This window comes from Empidonax traillii, unplaced genomic scaffold (assembly GCF_003031625.1).
Source record: "Empidonax traillii isolate 1590-97213 ecotype Southwest subspecies unplaced genomic scaffold, ASM303162v1 scaffold71:size1317347, whole genome shotgun sequence".
Classification (NCBI taxonomy): Eukaryota; Metazoa; Chordata; class Aves; order Passeriformes; family Tyrannidae; genus Empidonax; species Empidonax traillii.
The window spans coordinates 955,149-973,592 of NW_020955264.1; the positions used below are offsets into that span (position 1 = coordinate 955,149).

Genomic DNA, 18,444 nt, shown 5'->3' on the forward strand with positions numbered 1-18,444 from the left:
TAAAGAGACATCAAGGTCTTATAATAAATAAATAAAGTAAGTAAGTAAAGTAAGTAAGTAAGTAAGTAAAGTAGGTAAGAAAGTAAATAAGTGCTCTGTAGCAAAAGGCAAGCATAGATTTAAAAATACTGTGGAAAACCAGACTTGCACAGAATGAGAATGAGTAACACTTAGCCTTCTACATACGTGCACAGATGTGAATACACTGTATAATATGAATAAGATTATTTCTATTCAACTGAATAGATTCAAACATCAAGGATCTCAGTTGTGTTCAGCATACAAAATTTAGTAAAAAGAATATTTATTTTTTTCTGCAAGTGGTTTGAAAAGCAGCAGTATAATTTAAGTAAATTTTCTTGACATAGAGGCAAGTTTATTTGATTTTAGGTACTTACAGATGAACCTTTATCGTAAGTTTGTAACTACATATCTTTTTTGTAGACTTTCTTGTGCTTTTTTACTACAGAAAAAAAGAGTAGTACTAGAGTGCAGAAGCCTTTTTCCCATTTTTTTTTTCTGTATGAATGAGAGTTGTATGGAAATTTGCAGTCAGGCAGTCATTCAGAAAATCTGATTTAGTTTGTGACCTCATAGTGCATTAACAAAAGGTAGAGAACACGAAACATCTGATGCTTCTGTGTACAGAATGAAGCTTACTGACCAATTCTGACTAACTCTGCCTTACTGCTGTCACCTGCTACAAAATATGAATGAATTTTTTATTCATTCCTGGTTATATGACAGTAAGAAGCTATGCTGTAAATACAAATGCCAACTTCATAACTAACAGCTATCTTGGCAGGTTTCTAACGTTACTTTTTCCACTCATATTAGTCTTAATTGCATTCAGTGCATTTCTGTCCCCACACAGAAAGAAAATGTAAAAAAAAAAAAAAAAAAAAAAAAAAAAAAAAAAAAAAAAAAAAAAAAAAAAAAAAAAAAAAAAAAAAAAAAAAAAAAAAAAAAAAAAAAAAAAAAAAAAAAAAAAAAAAAAAAAAAAAAAAAAAAAAAAAAAAAGTAGTGCAAGACTACCTTAAAGCTGACTTCCCCCTTTCATTTAGGTTTTAAAATACTAGGGCTACAGCAACCAAAATTTTCATATGCTATATTAAAATACACAAAGAAACAGATGCCCATTCACTTTTAGCTCAACACAGCCATTTGTCCTCTCTTCCTCCATTTACCAATTACAAGGAAGTGAGGTACAATCTACAGTAAGGCATTAGTGTCCTTAATTTTAGAAACTTCTTTTCTGTTGCTTGATCATTTAAATGCAGGTGAATCTCTTGTTTCAAACCACTTGTGGCTGCAATGACTAGAGCCTGTAATTCAGTGGCAAAGTAGTGGTCCACATTCAATGGGTTGAGATAGATTCTCATTAGAGGTATGTCCACATTTCAAGAGTCCTATTATTAGTGGTAGTAACAGGCCATTTGATATGGTTTATTTAAAGGAAGCCAAAGAATTCACAGTGAAAGACACTGAACTGCCCTCTGACATTCCCCACTTACACTGGAAGACAATTTACTAATTGTGCACCTGGTAGAACTAGAACCAATACTGTCCATGAATAGCTGAGCTTGCTAAATCTGGTGGCTATTACAAGCAGCACAGTGAACAAAAGAGAGACTAATCGCAAGAAGGCAAGAACTTCATGTTGCACCTGCACCCAAATCTCTCAATAGCACCTTCAGCAGCCTTCTACCAATTTAAGAAGCTGGAGAAAGTTGGGAGGAAAAGAAGGCACAGAGTAAGGGAAGAAAGTAAACTGGACACAGCCTCTCACTTAGTTCACTAGCTTCCATTTCTCAGAAAAAATAGTGCTTGACAATTTTTTCCCAAAGCCATTCCAACATAATCACCTTCACACATGACTGTTTCTGAGCTATTCCGAAGTGATTCACTATCCAAGATAGAAAGTGCATTAAATGCAAGATAATAAGTAGAAATATAAAGTGTTCAAATCCTTGAGCAGCTGTGATTTTAACATTCACATACTGGACTGTCATATTATCTTAACATAACTGTGTTGGAAGCAGAGTTTTCTGAATATTCAATATACTGTTAATCCTTGGCAGGTCTAGAACATCTTTCCTTCAGCCTTTAACGGCTTTAGAATAATCAGTACACTTTATCACTTACGCAATTAGGTCAAGTTTTCATCTTATCTCTCCAGCTAAAAGGTCTCGAAAGTCCTGGGAGTCTAACACACAGCATCCTCATCCAGTGTTTCTGTGGCCATGCGACCTTGCAGAGTCAGGGCACTTCAGCAAGCCTTGGACCTTACACATCTCAGATGGTTCAAGGACAATTCCTTGCTCTTTAAGAGATTTTATGCTCAGGAGACAAAATAAGTTTTTAGTATTTGGTAAAAGAAATGAGACAAAAATGGATGTACAAAAACCTCAAATCCCTGTCACCAAAATAAAAACTTAACTAGCCATATCCTGGTCATAAAAGCTGTTTTCCTGCTCTAGGCAGGTGACTGGATGCTTGCAAATACCCAAAGACTTAAAATTAAAATATACTAGTCTTGAAATAATGAAAATAAAAGAAAAATTAAAAATTCATTATGAATAAATATCTAAACTAAAACTAAATAAGCCACTTAACTTGCCACAAGTACATGCCTCTCTTACACAGAATACATATACTAAATTTGATCTTCAAACTAATGGTTGGAAATTATGATTTTAAAAGGTGACTAAATATTGGTAATAGGTATTTTTTCTGTTAAATTCATAAACTGAGTTCCCTATCAGCAGGTCAGATCACAGACTAATATTTCAAGGAAAAGGTATCTCACTTTTCTGAATGTAAAAACATTGAGCACTGTGATACCTTTCCATTGGGCATATTCACAAGGAAAAAGCAGCAGCAGTCAACCCATTTACCAAATGGGAAATGCAAAGTTGACTCATAAAATAGGAGCCATATTTTCAATATCATTATATTTTAACATTATATATTTCCACATCTTTTAACATTCAGAAAAGCAAGCACTGAAAAATGGTGTTTCATGCAAATTCAAAAATAAAGGACTGAGCAATTGCACTCAAAGTTGTTGATGCATCAGTGCATCCCCCACAACTTTTTAAACTCTCCTGTTAGTTTTACAAAAATAAAATAAAAAATTGAGTTTGGAGTTGACAAGTAATAAGGCAAACACTTTCACTTTAGTCTTCAGTGTGACACTATCAACTATCTACCAATATAGCTCCTATACCAACTGCACAGGAAAAACAGTAGAGACTTAAACACCTGAAATAAAGCTATTGGCCCAATTTGCAAGAGCCTATCAACTTCCCTGAGTTTTGGACAGATTACAAACTATCCCCTAACATTAGATATTTTGCCCCTCTAATTCATGTTCTTTTAAAATTGATTTTCAAAGTCTCTCACCATAGAAAGGCTTCCTACAAATATGAGCAATGAGGATGGATGTATTTTACAAAACACATTGATTGCTACCACTCATGGAATCAGCAGGCAAATTCAGATAAAATTGGAAAATAAATTATTAAGAAAGGAAATGATCTTCCAGCTCTACCAGTGAGCAACTCACTTAGTCAAGCACGGTCAAAAATGTGTATGGCCAGTCTCTTCGCGAACGAAGAACCGGGGAAGGTCTTTACACCTTCCAGCCTGCGCATTGGATTTTTTAGGTGAGACACAGTGTGCACGGAACTGAGCCCACCCTTTAATCCTGAGGTTCATCTGCCGGGGCCAAGCACGCTTGGACGGTGGCAGCGAGGTCCTCAGGACGTAGATGGATTGCCTTACGGGCTAACGAGCTCCATCTGCCCGGGGAGGGGCCCAGGAGAAACACATTAAAAATATAAATAAAAATCATGAAATTTCACATAATTGCTAGCATTAGTTCATGGGTAAAGCCTGCAACTAAGCTGTAACACTGCATTAACCATGACCTTAAAGACAGTATAATTATTGTATAGCATGTCTGGTTTGACATGCTGGCTCCTGAGCCTGAGAAAAATACAGGGCCCTTTTGCACTTCTGTGCTACTCACTCTTTACGCTTGTACGAACTAAGGGTTTGGGGATTGTCTTTTTCAGCTGAAAAATCATCTCTGAGATAATTTATGTAAAGATGATTTATGTAAAATGCAAGACCTCAAAAATGGTACAAACCCCACACGACCACATAAAAAAAACAAGTGATGCAGAAACAGAAGCTTCATAAGGATTTTCCTGCCAAAGGCCAAGCAGCCATTTGTACCATGATCACTCAGCAGGCTTCTTCAACACGGAAGGACAGAGACCCTTCTTAGTGATTGGAATCAGCAAAATTAGTCCAGTAGATGCTAAGAATCTTTTATATTGCATTAAGGAGAGAAGATACCTTTCAACAAAACAGAGAGGAAAAGACAATAACTCCAGGTTTAATGCAGGTTCTTCCCTTCAGTCAAGCTCCTTATCCTCAGACAACAGTTATTTCTGCAGTCCTTCGCTCTTGTCTCACAACAGCAGTGATGAGGAAATACTGTTTTAGAGTGAAAGAGATTAAGGAAGTCAGAAAGTAAGCATGGTCCACCTGATTACTGTATTTAACACATGCTCATTATTGTGCCCTTTTCTTTAATCCCCAATGCTCTTCCAAAAAAATACTTCTCAGTCTTAAAATCCAGATAACCACAGACTATGCAGGAGCAGTCACCAAGATATTATTTGCAATCTACTGACATTATTTCAAAGCTGAAACAAGTGCATCAAACTATTTCTCTTCCAAATGTCAATACCTTCCATAGATCGTTATAGTCTTCCATTTAATAGCTAACTGATATTCTTTCTATCTAATATCAATTCCTATTATTCAGTAAAGAATTCAACACGAAAAACAATTTTTATTTAAGACTGATTAGAATTTTTACAAGAGGAGCAGGTTTCACTGTGCCAGTGAATTAAGCCCTCTGGGTACCCAAAGAATACGTGCAGATTGTGTGGATTTAGCCTTCAACATCACTCCAAAATCCAACTTACATCTCATACAGGAAATCACATCAAGAAAAAGCAGTTCACCCCCTGCACATTAAAACACAAAAAAAATTATCTGATGCAAACACCAGTTCACTGGGAAATGCTCTGCCTCAGTCAAAAGCCTTGAGTCAACAGATGCTTAATAAGAAATCTGGTCTCTGTCCAAGTTTGTCACTCACCTTTGTTTAGAAGTACAGATTTCACCTTTACTCATAACTGCACTAGACCCTTAAAGATAGATACCATCAAAAAAACAACTCTGAACATCCATCACAGCAATATTCACCAGCTGTATTCAAGGATGTAACAATTCAAGCTCACAACTTTATTTTACTTCCAGTCAAATTGTGCAGTTTGTTTAACATTTTTACCAGACTTCAAGCTCTAGAAATCCTCACAAATATTCTCCACTACACAATGTGAACACACGCTGACCCCTCAGCCAAAGGTTCAGGTGACAATCTTTTGCCCAATTCTGCCACGTGATACTCTGTCAAGACAACTCCTTCCACAATGTTAAGCCTTCTTGAGAAAAGTAGAACAGAAAACAATCTTAGATTCTGATCTGTCAGATACAGTAAATCAATGGATAATGGCCAGCATGGGGGTCAGAGGTGTATATACTACAGTGTTTTCACAGTCTCTTAGTGACTATGTGGCCATAAAAAGTCAAGCAAGGATCAATGGAAAAAAGGAGAGGTTGCCGGGACTAAAGAAGATAACAGCCATCTGTTGTAGACTGAAATACGACAACTTAGAATATAAGTTCACCCTGACATATTACTGAATTTGGAAAAATAACTTTTTTATCAGAAGAGCAGCCTCCATCCTTGGCACAGTATACCTAAATTGGTGAGATTTTTAAATACATACCATAACCCATTAATTTGATAATTTTAATATCAGTCATTGACTGGTCCCCTTCACATCAACAATACACCAGTGACTGCAAATAAGACACACCAGGAAAATACACGTCACAAAATTACAAACAGATAACACTTTGTAATGGTAAATATTCTATAGTCACATTTAAAGCTGACACAATAACAGAACACAGGCATGGCCATTATATGCGAGACGAGGTATACCTTAGTAGTATTTTTTAATATTTTCAAAGTAATAAGGTGTGAAAAAGTTTTCCTTATACATTACCCAGATCACATCTGGTTCCCGTTGAAATGCCACTTTTAAAATGGGACAGGCATGGTAGGAGAAAAACGGAGGGGAAGAAGAGAACAAGGAGCAGATTTAGTTTTGTCTATAAACTATCAAAAGTAGAGATAATATTTGAAGTTTATAATTCTTTTTGCTACTGGTAATAGTACCTTATTTTTCCAACAGATAAATATCTATAAACCTTACCTTATACAACTTTCTAGGTATTACCCATGTGGAAAGAGAACCCATTATCACACTTGTCTTCAGTCCATCTAGCAGGCTATTTCACATTTGTTTTAATAGAAAGGTAATTATGCATCAGGTAGTCCACAGTGACTAATAAACACATAAGACTTCAACTAAAAGACTATTACAATCTGTAAATTAATAATTAATAAATTAATAATTATTAAATTAAATAATTTCAATGAGTCCTTGTGTATAAATATTTCATTTAGCAAAATGATTCTAGGAACTGAATTGCTTCTAAAGAATGACCACCCCTAGCAGTGTTAGTGTACATGTATTTTGAGACATTCATAGTATTTCAACATTATTTAAAAAATTGCATCTTGTGCTTAATGTAGGACATCCCTCTAAGGGAAAACTTGAAGTACCCACCTCAAAACGCAACCCTACTCATTTGAACCTGATATATTTCTGGAATAGTAGAAGAAAAATTATTGAGAATTTATACATTTCATATAGCTTAGCTGTGGAAAACATCACCTCTTTGTTGAAGTCTCTATATACAATTCCATTTTCCTTTAAACAGTGAACTACTTCAAGTATAAAGTTTACAAACATTTGTAAACCACTGTTTTCTTAGAGTAAGAAAGAAATTTCACCTACTACTAAACATCTTTTTTTAAAAAAGCAATACAAAATCTTCAAAACTTAAACAAATTCATTCTCTTTTCATGTAGAAAACTGTGGTCATGCCTGATAGAAAATAAAAAAACAAGGAAAGTGAAACACATTAACAGCATAGCTCCAATACACTTATTTCAGACAAGATACCATAAATCATCTTGAAACAAAACAGGCAATTATAATGTGCACAAATGTTGTGATATTATGCATCTCTACTGGTCCAATAGTTTAAATTATTGAAACTGATGGTTGAACAAGGGTATATTGTTTCAACACACTTGGATTACTCAAACAATCCAAATTCTCCCTTTAGGTCTCCAGTGCTTTGCAGATCTCTCTAATGTCAATAAACGGGTAGATCAATGTTTCTTAGATAATGCAGGCCACATTTAAGGGGATTAAAATATATGAACAAAATTTCTCTAGCAATGTCTTTTGTAAAGAATCATGTGGTTTTCTTCCCTTGAATACTGTAAGAAGCATCTGAAATTAAAGCAAGTACATACATCTCCCTTCAAAGCATTCAGTGAGAACAGAGCAGCTCCTTTATCCTTCTAACCACTATCCCATATTTCAATCCTCCTCACCTCAGCATAAAGGAAACAGGAGTGAGAGCCATAAGACAGAATCATTTCAAAACACAATCAGCTATTTGTAAACACTCTTTTTCCTGCAGAAAATCTGCAACTGTTAGTTGCAAGAAAAACCAGCACGTAAGGTAAATCAATTAGCTTGCTAATTTCTTGCCCTCATTCATTTAGCTCTGCACTGTATTTGTCGTAATTGACTATAATTATGTTAATTACCAACTCCAGCATAATTACTATATTTATTGTCATTGAGCACACTACATACCCAAAGCAAAGCTGGCATTTGTCGGGCATCAAAAAAAAAAAAATAAATAAAACCACACAACTGTCGAGAGGGGTTTCTCTGAAAACTGGCTGATATACCTTCAGCAAATGAAAGGGCAAAAGAGATTTCATGCAATGCTAGTTTGAAAGCATCGGTTCATTAAGGATATTAATTTTCTGATAACTACACATTTAAGCATGACACACTGGAGCAGTATCTACAGGATTTAGCAATTATTAATGCGTGACAGTTTCAAATGCTAAGTGAATCAATTAAACAGCAGCATTCACAATTTGAGAAGAGATAACTGCTTCATAACTGCCTAAGACTACAATTTTCACATGACAAAAAAAGGCCATTCAGGCTCCTTCAAAACCTGACAGGTCAAGAAAGAAGTTTGAAACAAAAGCACCTTATAACCATCATCTCTCCTCTTTACTTGTCAGATCAACTTTGCTAGTGTCTCCGCTGAAATGGCATCACCATGCCAGCTGCCACAAGGTGATTTTTCATGTCTTGTCAAAGAAATCTTTTATTCTATTTGCTCTGCATTAACATGTTACATTTATTGATCAAGCCCTTTCTGCAGCCACAGCAGGGCACTGTGCTCTTATGCCTAAGGGGGCTTTGATGTCCTGGTGACATTCTAGACCAAATAATGCACATACTAAATGGATTTAATGCAGAAATGTGTTTGTGCATGACAGCTACATTAATAACAGCCCCTCATACTGATAAATATGCAATTGCTACGATTAAGAGTTACCCAATTATGGTGAAAATATTTTTCTATCTTATAAATAAAACCATCAAAAAGTTTTAACAATAGTGCATTTTCTTCAACATTCTAAAATGCTATAAAGATGAGTCTAAAGGCTTTAAAAATATGTCATGCTTTGTTTTGAATTTTGGCTTTTATTTCCCTCTCTCTTTTGTTTTTCATCTTTCTGTTCTGTGTATCTTATTGCTGCACAGACTGGGAAGGTGGTAAGAAAAAAAAAAGCCTCTCTTTCACATACTCAACTCACAAAGAGGAACATGCCCTGTAAAAACTGAAGCCCATTTTCAGGCTGCCACTTGCATATTCCCCCAGGCAAGAAAACAGTAGGCAGAAGAGAGAAACAACAATCTCAAGTCCACAGAGAGGATATTACAAAGGCTCAGCCTCACAAAAGTCACAGAGGAACATTCCAGACTAGGATTATAGTTCAAGGGGATGTTTTCATATATACACCTTCTTCATCAGAGAGTGGAAATTATGCACAAGCTGTGCACATACTGTGCAAATTATTCATGCTCCTAGTAGAAATAATGTGCACCCTAGAGAGAGGGAAGAGATACTTGTATCTCTACGAGCACAATTATTGGATTAATCCTTCCTCATTGGCCAAGATTAAAGATTCACTCTCCCTTTCACCTCATAGCTTAGACCCAGAAGAAATCTCTGTAAGAAAAAGGAAAACAACTCACATGCTTAAAACTACTGAGTATAAAATTACAAGGTGGACTTCTCTGTGAATTTAACTGTAGATGTTATTTATAAAAGCATGGCACCTATTTGTACAAAATCACTGATAACAAGTTATTCAAGCACTGGAGTGCATTTAACCTTTTATGTGAAAGGAAAAATTTGGTACAAATAAAGTTATCTAGGACAAATAAAAAAAGTTTTGAATAGATTGTGGGTTGTTTGGGGTTTTTTTCCCCCACAAGACAGCATGATGCATCTAAAAAATTTCTTTATATTCCATCAAAATCTCTACTGTCTACCGACATTACATCCTTCCTGCTTACTTATTGCTCTCTTTCCTTACCAGTGACTATTTACCTTCTTTTTTAATGAAATCTTTAACTTTCTATGATCAGTGAACAATAGTTTTTTATTCCCTCTTAAAATCCTTTACAGCAAAGTCTCTCAGTAACACCAACACATCAGTGACTTTTCTTCCCATAGTCTATACCTTCATTAAATGGGACTTGCGGAATGTTTTCGACTTCTTATGAAAGGCCTCAGTTATCAGGGAAAGCTATCAAATACAGTTGCCATGAGAGACTCAGGAGCAGATTCCCAAAGCAAAACACCTCTACTCCTGAAACATGCCTTATTGAAAATACACAGTGTAAATTGTTCATTTCTAAAATAGCTGAAAATCACTACCAACATTAAATCAAAAGAGCTGCTACAACTCAGGCCATTATGACCACACCAATAAAGCTGCAGAATAACAGTATTTTAGTTGAAAGGGGCATCTAGAGGTCTTCTAGCCCAATTCCCTGTACAGAGCAGGGGGACTTCAAAGTTAGATCAGGCTGCTTGGGGCTTTGTCCAGTTGCAGTTTGAATAGCACCCAGGACGGAGATTCCACAGCCTCTCTGGGCACCTCTTCCTCTCAACCTTCCCCGTCGTGGTTGGAAATTCCCTTGCTGCAGCCAGTGACAACTGCCTCTTGTTCTTTTGCTGTACATCTGACAAGAGTGTGGCTCCATCTTCTTCACAACCCCCCGTTAGTCCCAAAAGGAAACAAAAGACATAAGAAAGCATTTAAGCAACATCTATAAGGAAAACAGCATGAGAAGAAAAAATTCAGAAGTGGACTATAGTTGTCTGGGGTTGAAGAGTTTCTGTCTCTCAGGGATGCAAATAGGTCACAATCCAGTGGCACCGTATCTTCCTGATTACAGCCAGCATCTTTTAAGCAAACACTATTTTTTTCAACTGCCTCATATACAACAAACTGCTGTTACTCCTCCTTTTTCCCAACATCCCCAGAAGGTCCCTTCTGCCATTCACCTCTATCTTTCCTTTCCCTCAGGGAAAAGGGGAGACACACAGCTATTGCAACTTGTAACAGTCACTTTGGCTGCCAGAAGAAAGAGCTGGGTCCATGTACTGCGCAGGGTAATCAAGAAGAGACACTAGTTCTTAGGAAAAGGCAAACAAGAAAGAAAATTATTTTTAAAAGCAATTTTTTGTGATTATATGTATCAACTGTTGTTATTAGATTTACCACATATGATGCAAAGAGAATAAGGCATCTACACAAGGCCTCAGGTTTTTTATAAAGAAGAAGGGGCTCTAGCCTGGAAAGAACTCTGAAGTCAGAAAAAAAAATGGTGAAAAAGATACGTTTTCATCTGCATTAAATTGCCAGCTCAAAAGAACTAATTACAACCCCTCCCCTCCTTTACTTTAATGTGTATATCTTACAGCCAGAAAGAAAATTATCAGAGAAATCTGAATAACAAAAACATCATACTAAGAACATTTGGTCTTCCTTTTTCCTTTGAATGAACACACACACTCTCATCTAATAATACATCATATTTTAATGAAAACTAACATATTTACTGCAAATATTATTGTGCCAGCAAAGCCTATTATTCTCTTCATTTTTCCTATATTTTGATCACCTTTGGCCTTCTTCATTCAACTTTTGCTTTTACCAACAGATAACAAGTTGCAGTAGAAAATGAAACTTGTTTTTAAAGCAACATTAAGTGTGGACATTAAGATTCTCAGCATACTAAACTAAACTTTTGAAATTAGGCATTCACTGCTAAAAATCATAAAACTCATTGCTATACTACAGCATTGTCAGATTTTTCAAGTAATAATACTTGTTTAAAGAAGATGAAACTGCTTACACTGGCTTCAACAGCTGCCCAAGGCATTCTTCTATACTGATGTTCATTTAAGGTTATAACACTTATTCTATATTTTATCTGACTTTCTCTATAATATGTAGGTACAGGGTTTATATAGGAGTGCAGACCAGTCTGAACAGCTACTATACCATAAATACTTAATTCGTAGTTTTTATATGCTTAGTATATCTATCACTGCTTAAATAAAAAAACATTACACAGCTAGCTCTCATCAAACTTAATATTAGGTTCCCAAAGCTTAAAAAAAAAAAAAAAAAAAAAAAAGGTGGAAAAAATAATAATCCCCCTTTCCCCAAATCTGATTTCTGGTCTTAAGATACTTTCACAGATTTACAACTGTAAGCTATCCTATATCACAAGCTGATTGTTCTCCCCTAAACCTCAATAAAACCAAATCATATCCCTTCTGAAAAATTGGCTAAGTGATAGTGTTTTAGGCAGAGAAGGAAAGAAGGGATGAAAACACAGATTTCAGAAATATAGCACCAATTGAGCCCTCCATGAAAACAGGATCAGAGTTTTACAGTGGTATTTTACATCCAAATTTAATGTTACTATTTTACTCTGTAAAATAAATTCAGAGGAACTGTTCTTCAAAACATGCATTAAATGAAAGAAACCTTTTTTTTTCTCCAGAAATGTAAAGAAGGAGCAGTCTTGTTGATGACATGCTAAATCTAAATACACATACAGATCTTGAATTATCTTCATGACAAAATGAAAAAAAAGCCCATTCAATCCCCTCCCCCAGAAAAATTCTCTCTTCTGATAACAGTTTCCACAGGTTCAGAGTCATCACCCAGAAGTATAAGACAATAATACACCGATTTAGTGCCTCCTTTGCTCTGCTACATCTTGCATGTAGGAATCAGTCCTTCAGAGTTGACAGTGACTCAGGATAACATTTCTGAGTGTTAAGTAAGTTAAACCAATGTTTGTTCCTTCTAGGAAAACAAGGCATCAGCACACTACTTGTCTTACCCCTCACAAGCAGATTCTAAGATTATCCTCAATAAAATAAAAGGAAAACTCAAATGAGTCCAACTCCATCACTGAAAAACTACATTTTTTTTTCTTAAACAGATTACACTCCAATCCTTTCTCCCTACTTACCTGCAGATTTGCCAACCTGAAAAATAGACTGCTGAACCTCAACTAACTCCCTCACAAGGAGTAAATGAAAAAGGATTCTGTAAAAACTAATAGGAATACTACAGAATTCTAAATCAATCCATATATTTAAATAATTAGAAAGAATTACAAATTCTAACTGCACTTAGCTTTAGCATTTTACTACATAGCTGCCCAAAAATAAAATCATAGAACAAAATACACCATCTAGGAAAAGAGCATTATAAACCATTTATGATAAAAACCTGAGATCTATAAATTAAAAAAGAGGGAGAGAAGCACACACTTACTTGTGGTTTGGTTAAGAAAAATTCACTTTTTTTCCCATTCTTCACTTCATCAGGTAATAACACTTATTTTACAATTTGAGCAGAAAACAAACCATAAACTCCTCATTGGGCATCACTTACGTTAACACAATAAATTTCCACACTCACCTGGTTATTTGTGTTCCAAGTGTGCAAAAAAAGGAGACAAACATTATGCATAAAATAGTGTTTTCCACTTGATAACAACTAAATCTACCTGACATATATATATGTTTCTACTTTGGAAAAAAAAATATTTTATTTTAGGAGTTGGCATCCCATATTGCACTTTAAAATCTATATATTGCCACATACCTTAACAAGTTGAAGCTAAGATCTAGCCGTTTTGCCATATGTCCATATTTTCGTCCTAGGAATTCTGGAATTTCTTCACAGTCTTGACTAATGTAGGACACCTGTGAATTGGAAGCAGAAAGGAAACATTTTGTAGGTGGATTCAGTTTCCTGTCCATATTCTATCTCATTGATACAATGACAACATGCAATACTGTGAATATTCACTACAGCTTTAAGCTACGTAAGTTTTACTGCTATAAAATCTATCACAATCTCATTTTTCCATTGATACCATCAACTTAATATATATATTACATCTACAGTCTTATGTACAATGCTTTGCCTCCTTTCAGGTAAAAATAATTTGTTTATAAAAATCAGCCTTCTTCAATTTCACTATTAATATTTTGATCTAACATTTCTTTCTATTACCATTCTGATACACTCCAGAAGAAATTTGAAGGATCAGAAGCCATCGAAAGGACGTTCTAGTTTGGCCCTCAATATACAATACACTAAAAGACTGTTTTGTAAAGTTTGGTGCAGAAATACCTAAGCAGTGTACTGTCAATCCACTCTCAGAACTATTCACTGAGAAGATTATTCCCAGCAACATACCAGGGATAGAGCAAAAGGGCTGCCTGTGATGTGAAAAACAAAGCATGCAGCTTTTTTTCAGACAGTCATGTAAGTCTCAAAGATTTCTGGTTTCAACACCTATGGTTCAGATCACACTTCTCATTACACCCAAAATACTCCTAAATGCCCATCTAACCAATCTTTAGCAAATATAGGAAGAATGAATGGTAACAAAAAAACCAGTCTACTCAGATTTGCTTGTTTGGTCTGGGTTTATTTATTTTTTTTAGCCAGGATTAAGTGATATTATTTCCAGAAAAAATACAAACAACAAAACACCCAAACTTGTTCTTTCTGCTGTACTATTTTAGAAGTCATTGGTTTGATTTCTTCAAAGAAACTCCACAAAGCCTGCCAAACCTATTGTCAAGAACTCTATACATCTATATTGGTTCATCATCTCAGTGTTCAGAGATTGTGAACTTGTAACTCAGTTAAGTGAACTTCATCACTGTATAAGACCACTAACTATATGATATTGTTATTATCTCCATGTTTAATAGAAAGTCAATTTAAACACCATATTCCACTGGTCTAAAATATGCTAGATGAAAAGCACACAAAAACAAGTCCATCAAATTTTGTTTTCATAGTATTTCACCTTCTGTTAAAATAGAGATTCCTCTGCAGAACAGACTGACCGTATGCACTTTTGCAAGTCATCCTGGTCTCTTACACTCTAAAAATTATTGCAAACTGATAATACTGTATAGCATTCCTTTTAATTAATTTTGTTCAATAACTTCAATAGATAAAGCTGACAAAAGTGAAATAATTTTTACAAGCAGAAAAATAGGTAGCTTGAAGTTCAGTTTAACAACTTCTTCCCCTTATTAAATTATACCTTGGCTTGCAATACATTCTCCTACCAGATGTACACATGATTTTAGCAAATGTAAGGACAAAAGGGGAAGGAACTGTTTGGGGTAATTGGCATCCTATTGGTTTGGATCTAACAAAATGTTTTGCAGAATTTGTTGAATTAAATATGTGGGGGGTTTCCTCCAATTTACATCCAAATTAAATTTCTATGCATTTTACAGCATACACAAAGGTATACATAAAAGAATTGCTTCATTTTTCATTAAATGGTAGATTTCTTTAAATTAATGCTTGTGAACACTTCAAATGTCATCACGTTAATAGCAGAATAATACTTCGGGTTAAGTATTTGGTTCAATGTTAATTCTTGAAACAGAAATTACTAAAATATGATGCCTGCTAACACTAGGAGTGCAAGACCACCTTGAGCAACTACAAACACAGCAGGAACACAGACAACTTTGCTTTTGACCCAGGGAGGGGTGCTGGAGAAGAAGCCAGGGACTCTGGCCTGCATTCCCACAGCTTCAGAAACTTACCTGGCCATAAACGCTCTACCTCCACAAGAATCGAAGCTGAAGAAAAAGGTTCAAGCAAATGTGTTTTGGAGCACAGAAGAGGCAAAATACATAAAATGCTGCAAAGCTTCAGCCTTGGAACTGTTATAATATACATATATGTACAAACAGATTATTTACAGGCATATCTGCAGATGACATATGGTTATCCTGACCTTTTAACACTCAGGTCTTTTGAAAGGGATTTTACTTCCACACAGTTCACTTCAGCACATTCACAATACAAACACGTTTTTCAATTTAAAGCAGTTATATTTATTTTTTAGAAAATACATAAAGGGCATTTTACTTTGTATTTCTACACCCCACATACATGAATTTTCTTCAAATACCTAACAGCCCTCTTCATGGTAAGAACAGCAGCAACTGCCAGCAATGAAATACATGATAAACCTTTTTGAACAAGTTTTCCCAACTCTTTAGTATTTGAACATTGTTGACATAAAACAAGACTTTAGTAGTCTGGACAAGAAAAGAAGAATATTTCTTCATTTTTGTTCTTGCAGTTCAAAATCATTTCCTCAGGAAACAATAAAATGTACTTTTGCATCCATCTCAAATGCTCTCAAAATGAGGATGAGCTTTCAAGTACATATCCAGATATGCCATCACAGAGATGAGAGCAAGCGTGCTTTTCCTAAGACTTCAGCTCTTTGGCTGCACAGCGCTTCAGTAACAGCGGATTTCTTAGATTTTTCTATACCAATCACAGAGCATCACATAGGATTAAAAACTGGATGTAGAGGTCTCCAGTGCCTAATTCTCCAACTCAAATATAGTACAGGTTGGTCATAGTCAATCATTCTTATTACTGGTGCCCTGTTCAATATCCCACTGAGATGCTCAGAAAGTTTCCCACAAAGCCAAGCATCAGATAGGCTGTGGATGTCTCAGATACTGTTGCAGGCTCTTCAACACACTGTATGCAATTTGGGAAAAAAATATGTCTTCACAAAATATTTAGAACATAAGTTAACCAGTCAAAAGCAGTTGCATGCTCAAGGGAAGAAGGCAGCATGTTACTCAGTGCCACAGTGCACCACAGAGACCCCAGTAACCGTTTCCTGAAGCATCTGCAAAATTAGTCAATTGCCTTCATATCACACACACATTTACATGAATTCCATACAGAATAGTGACCAGATTAAAGAAGCAATTAAATAGGCTGCACCCTGGCTTAATGGCAAGCCATTTTTAAAAAGAAGACAAGTTTCATTCATTCTTTGGTGGGGGTAAGAATAAATAATCTGCTAATTTTAACCAAAGGTTCAGCAGTAATGTCACTAATTTCTAACCAGAAAATTTTTCAGTAGCCTTATAAACCACTGGGTAAAGGCCAGCAGGATATTTTCCAACTTCTCTCTAACCGAAACGAAACGTCCATAGTGCGTACTTTCAGGAGGAACAACACTTAGCAGATCTCAGTCCTTCCCCTTCAGCTTTTTCCCGCAGCCCACTCAAGGCCCGAGAGAGCACGCGGGGCTCAGCCCGGAGCACGACGCGCTCCTGGCCCGCCGGGCCCCACTCCGGCTGCACCGCACATCTCGCAGGGAGCGAACAGAGCTTCAGCACAGCCCAGGAATGCGCCTGTTGCACGGCAGCAGCCAAAGCGGCAGAGCAGCACTGCCCCGTCACCCGGACCCCGGTGCTTCGCTATCTCCCAGCTCTGAGAAAGCACCGCCGGCACACATCCCCCTCCCCAGCCCGTGGGGCTCTGAGCACAACCCTGGGGCCACCCGGCGCCGGCGGGGGCGGCTCCTCGGCCCCTTCCCTTCGGCGGCCTCGGGCCAGCGCGGCTGCGAAGGGGGGATACCTGCGCGAGTCCCTCGCGCGGTGCTACGAGAGGCTCAAAACCAACCCGCCTTGGCCCCTTGCGAGACCGCCCCCCCTCCGCGCGGGACCTCCCCCGGCCGGGACCGGGGCCGGGGCCGCAGAGCGGCGGGAGCCGGCGCGGAGTTGGAGCAGCCGCCCCCCGTGCCGGGGGCGGAGACGCGCCGGCCGGGGCGGGCTGCCCCCGCAGGTGGGGCCGCCGCCGCACGGGCTGCGGACACTTACTTGGGCTCCACTCACCACGACCCCTGCCATGGCTGCGGCGTGGCCGGGGCTCGGCGGGCTCGGGGCCGGAGCGGGCGCGCCGCTCCTTGCAGCAGTCAGCTGACGCGGGCGGAAGCGCGGCCGGGCCGGGGGCGGCGGCAGCGCCAGCGCCGGGCTCCGGATGCCTCTGCGGCCGCGCGGGGGGCGCAGCGCCGGCCCCGGGTAGGACCGGGGTCTCCAACGCGGGGCCGACAGGCGACAGCCTGGGGCGAGGGGCTGTGTGTGTGTCCAGGCCCCGGGCGTCCCTGTCCGGCAGCCGCTCCGGGTCCCGCTGCCACATCCAGCCTGGAACGCTAGTCCAAAGCGGCACACAACCGACTCACAGCATCACAGGATCAGTTAGGCTGGAAAGGACCTCTGAGACCATCCAATCCAGACCGTGACCAAACACCACCATGTCAATTAGACAGTAGTACTGAGTGACACGTCCAGTCTTTCCTTAAACGCCTCCAGGGACAGTGACTCCACCACCTCCCTGGGCAGCCCATTCCAATGCCCAATCACCCTTTATGTGAAGAAATTCCTCCTAATGTCCAACGTAAACCTAACTCAACTTGAGGCCATGTCCTCTTGTCCTGTCGGTGGTTGCCTGGGAGAAGAGGCCAACCCCCACCTGGACACAGCCTCTTTCCGCGGAGTTGTAGAGAATGATAAGAGCCCCCTGAGCCTCCTCTCCTCCAGGCTCCTTCAGCAGCTCCTCGAAAGACTTGTACTCCAGACCCTTCACCATCTCCTTTGCCCCTCTCAGCACTGGGCCAGGACTGCATGTTGGACTGTGATGGTGGTGGAGTAGGACCTGAGAAGAAGGGACAGAAATCACCAATCTGTGACACCGACAGAGGAATTGGGGCTTGGATTTCATTTCCCATAAATAGCTAGATGACTTGGAGGATTATCTGGACCGGCTTTCCACCTATTAAGCAGCCCATTAGTTCATAGCATAAAGCATAGCTTACCTTTTTAGGAGATATATATCACTGGTAAAGCAATACCTGCAAAAAAAAAAAAAAAAAAAAAAAA

General features: G+C 38.1%; 1 protein-coding gene across 1 annotated transcript in view; it reads right to left on the reverse strand.

Moving 5' to 3' along the window:
- Positions 1-17,486, reverse strand: part of LRMDA (leucine rich melanocyte differentiation associated) — a 645,000-nt gene extending 627,514 nt beyond the window's left edge. Inside the window, exons 1-2 of the mRNA XM_027880518.1 lie at positions 17,386-17,486; positions 13,310-13,410 (exon numbers count right to left, since the gene is read on the reverse strand). Coding sequence (XP_027736319.1) covers positions 13,310-13,410; positions 17,386-17,415 — 131 coding nt within the window. The 5' untranslated portion in view covers positions 17,416-17,486. The remainder of the gene's footprint in view (positions 1-13,309; positions 13,411-17,385) is intronic.
- Positions 17,487-18,444: the final 958 nt, after the last annotated feature.